Below are 2500 nucleotides of genomic sequence, written 5' to 3'. Positions count from 1 at the left end.
CTAGGCTACCTGCTGGCCCAACACTCTAACCACTAGACTACCCGCTGGTTACTGACCCAACACTCTAACCACTAGGCTACCTGCTGGTTACTAGTCCAACACTCTAACCACTAGGCTACCTGCTGGTTACTAGTCCAACACTCTAACCACTAGGCTACCTGCTGGCCCAACACTCTAACCACTAGGCTACCTGCTGGTTACTGGCCCAACACTCTAACCACTAGGCTACCTGCTGGTTACTGACCCAACACTCTAACCACTAGACTACCTGCTGGTTACTAGTCCAACACTCTAACCACTAGACTACCCGCTGGTTACTGACCCAACACTCTAACCACTAGGCTACCTGCTGGTTACTGGCCCAATGCTCTAACCACTAGACTACCTGCTGGTTATTGACCCAACGCTCTAACCACTAGGCTACCTGCTGGTTACTGACCCAACACTCTAACCACTAGGCTACCTGCTGGTTACTGGTCCAACACTCTAACCACTAGACTACCTGCTGATTACTGACCCAACACTCTAACCACTAGGCTACCTGCTGGTTACTAGTCCAACACTCTAACCACTAGGCTACCTGCCTCCCGTAAGGAGAGATGAGACTAGCCAGAGATAAAATAGTGCTGCAGGATAGCTGAGCCGACTCAAGATTGTAAAATCTACACTTTATAAAAAGTCTCATGTTAGTGAGCATTTCTCCTATGCCAAGATAATCCATCCACCTGTCAGAGCTGCGACCTCGAGCCGGTCACGTCAGTCAGAGCTGCGACCTCGAGCCGGTCACGTCAGTCAGAGCTGCGACCTCGAGCCGGTCACGTCAGTCAGAGCTGCGACCTCACGGTCACGTCAGTCAGAGCTGCGACCTCGAGCCGGTCACGTCAGTCAGAGCTGCACCTCCGGTCACGTCAGTCAGAGCTGCGACCTCGAGCCGGTCACGTCAGTCAGAGCTGCGACCTCGAGCCGGTCACGTCAGTCAGAGCTGCGACCTCGAGCCGGTCACGTCAGTCAGAGCTGCGACCTCGAGCCGGTCACGTCAGTCAGAGCTGCGACCTCGAGCCGGTCACGTCAGTCAGAGCTGCGACCTCGAGCCGGTCACGTCAGTCAGAGCTGCGACCTCGAGCGGTCACGTCAGTCAGAGCTGTGACCGAGCCGGTCACGTCAGTCAGAGCTGCGACCTCGAGCCGGTCACGTCAGTCAGAGCTGCGACCTCGAGCCGGTCACGTCAGTCAGAGCTGCGACCTCGAGCCGGTCACGTCAGTCAGAGCTGCGACCTCGAGCCGGTCACGTCAGTCAGAGCTGTGACCTCTAGCCGGTCACGTCAGTCAGAGCTGCGACCTCGAGCCGGTCACGTCAGTCAGAGCTGCGACCTCTAGCCGGTCACGTCAGTCAGAGCTGTGACCTCGAGCCGGTCACGTCAGTCAGAGCTGTGACCTCTAGCCGGTCACGTCAGTCAGAGCTGCGACCTCGAGCCGGTCACGTCAGTCAGAGCTGCGACCTCGAGCCGGTCACGTCAGTCAGAGCTGTGACCTCTAGCCGGTCACGTCAGTCAGAGCTGCGACCTCGAGCCGGTCACGTCAGTCAGAGCTGCGACCTCGAGCCGGTCACGTCAGTCAGAGCTGCAACCTCTAGCCGGTCACGTCAGTCAGAGTTCTGACCTCTGTATATCAGCGATCTCGGCCCTCAGTCTCTCGATCTCCTCCTTCTCTGTAGCGATCTGTCTCCTCAACACCTGCTCCAGAGATATCAGCTCCTCCTGCTCTGTCAGGATCTCATTCTCCTGTAGGGAGGGATGGAGGGGATGGGGAGGCAGGGAGGGGAGAGAGAGGGAGAGACAGAGGGGAGAGAGAGGGGAGGGAGATGGGGAGGCAGGGAGGGGATAAAAAAAGCACTGTTGAGCATAAATCAGCAGATAATTTCCACTCCATAATGTCCATGTTCGTGTGTTGCCGTGTGTGTGTGTGTGTGTTACCGTGTGTGTGTGTGTTACCTGTGCCAGCAGTATGTTGACCACCTCTTCTTCATTCTCAGTCATCTCTTCTTTAGAAACGTCTTCTTTAGAGAGACTGGCTATCTCCTGGGCTATCTTAGTCTCACACTCCTGGACACACACACACACACACACACACACACACACACACACACGTTAGAGAGACCGGATCTCTAACACTCCTGGGAGGTACCCACTAGGGCTGGCACAATTACTGCATAACCGTGTAACCGACGGGTATGGAAGAAATAACCGTCATTTTGGAAACTAATAAACAAACTGAAGACAGGAAGGCAGGTTGAGTTTCTGCTGTAGCACAGACTCTTAACATTGATGAAACTTCGTTGCTTCTTGCTGATACAAGCAGTCTTTGGTTGCCTAGACAACGGCATTCACCATGCAGCAGCAGCACACAGAAATATAATGAATAGAACAGGCTTGGAACCTCTAACCCTGGTCATATGACTGGTAAATAGAATGAATAGAACCTGTAACCCTGGTAAATAGAAT

The 2500-nt window shown here is 54.3% G+C and overlaps 1 protein-coding gene across 1 annotated transcript in view; it reads right to left on the bottom strand.

Annotated features, from left to right (window-relative positions):
• LOC121847531 (ralA-binding protein 1-like) overlaps window positions 1-2101 on the bottom strand; it is a gene marked incomplete at its 5' end in the record, with an annotated part of 4718 nt that extends 2617 nt beyond the window's left edge. Inside the window, 2 exon segments of the mRNA XM_042329171.1 lie at window positions 1659-1780; window positions 1991-2101. Coding sequence (XP_042185105.1) covers window positions 1659-1780; window positions 1991-2101 — 233 coding nt within the window.
• Window positions 2102-2500: the final 399 nt, after the last annotated feature.

This window comes from Oncorhynchus tshawytscha, linkage group LG10 (genome assembly GCF_018296145.1).
Source record: "Oncorhynchus tshawytscha isolate Ot180627B linkage group LG10, Otsh_v2.0, whole genome shotgun sequence".
NCBI classification, from domain to species: domain Eukaryota; kingdom Metazoa; phylum Chordata; class Actinopteri; order Salmoniformes; family Salmonidae; genus Oncorhynchus; species Oncorhynchus tshawytscha.
The sequence above is the reverse complement of the archived record's forward strand: the minus strand, read 5'-3'. Positions and strand labels throughout refer to the sequence as shown.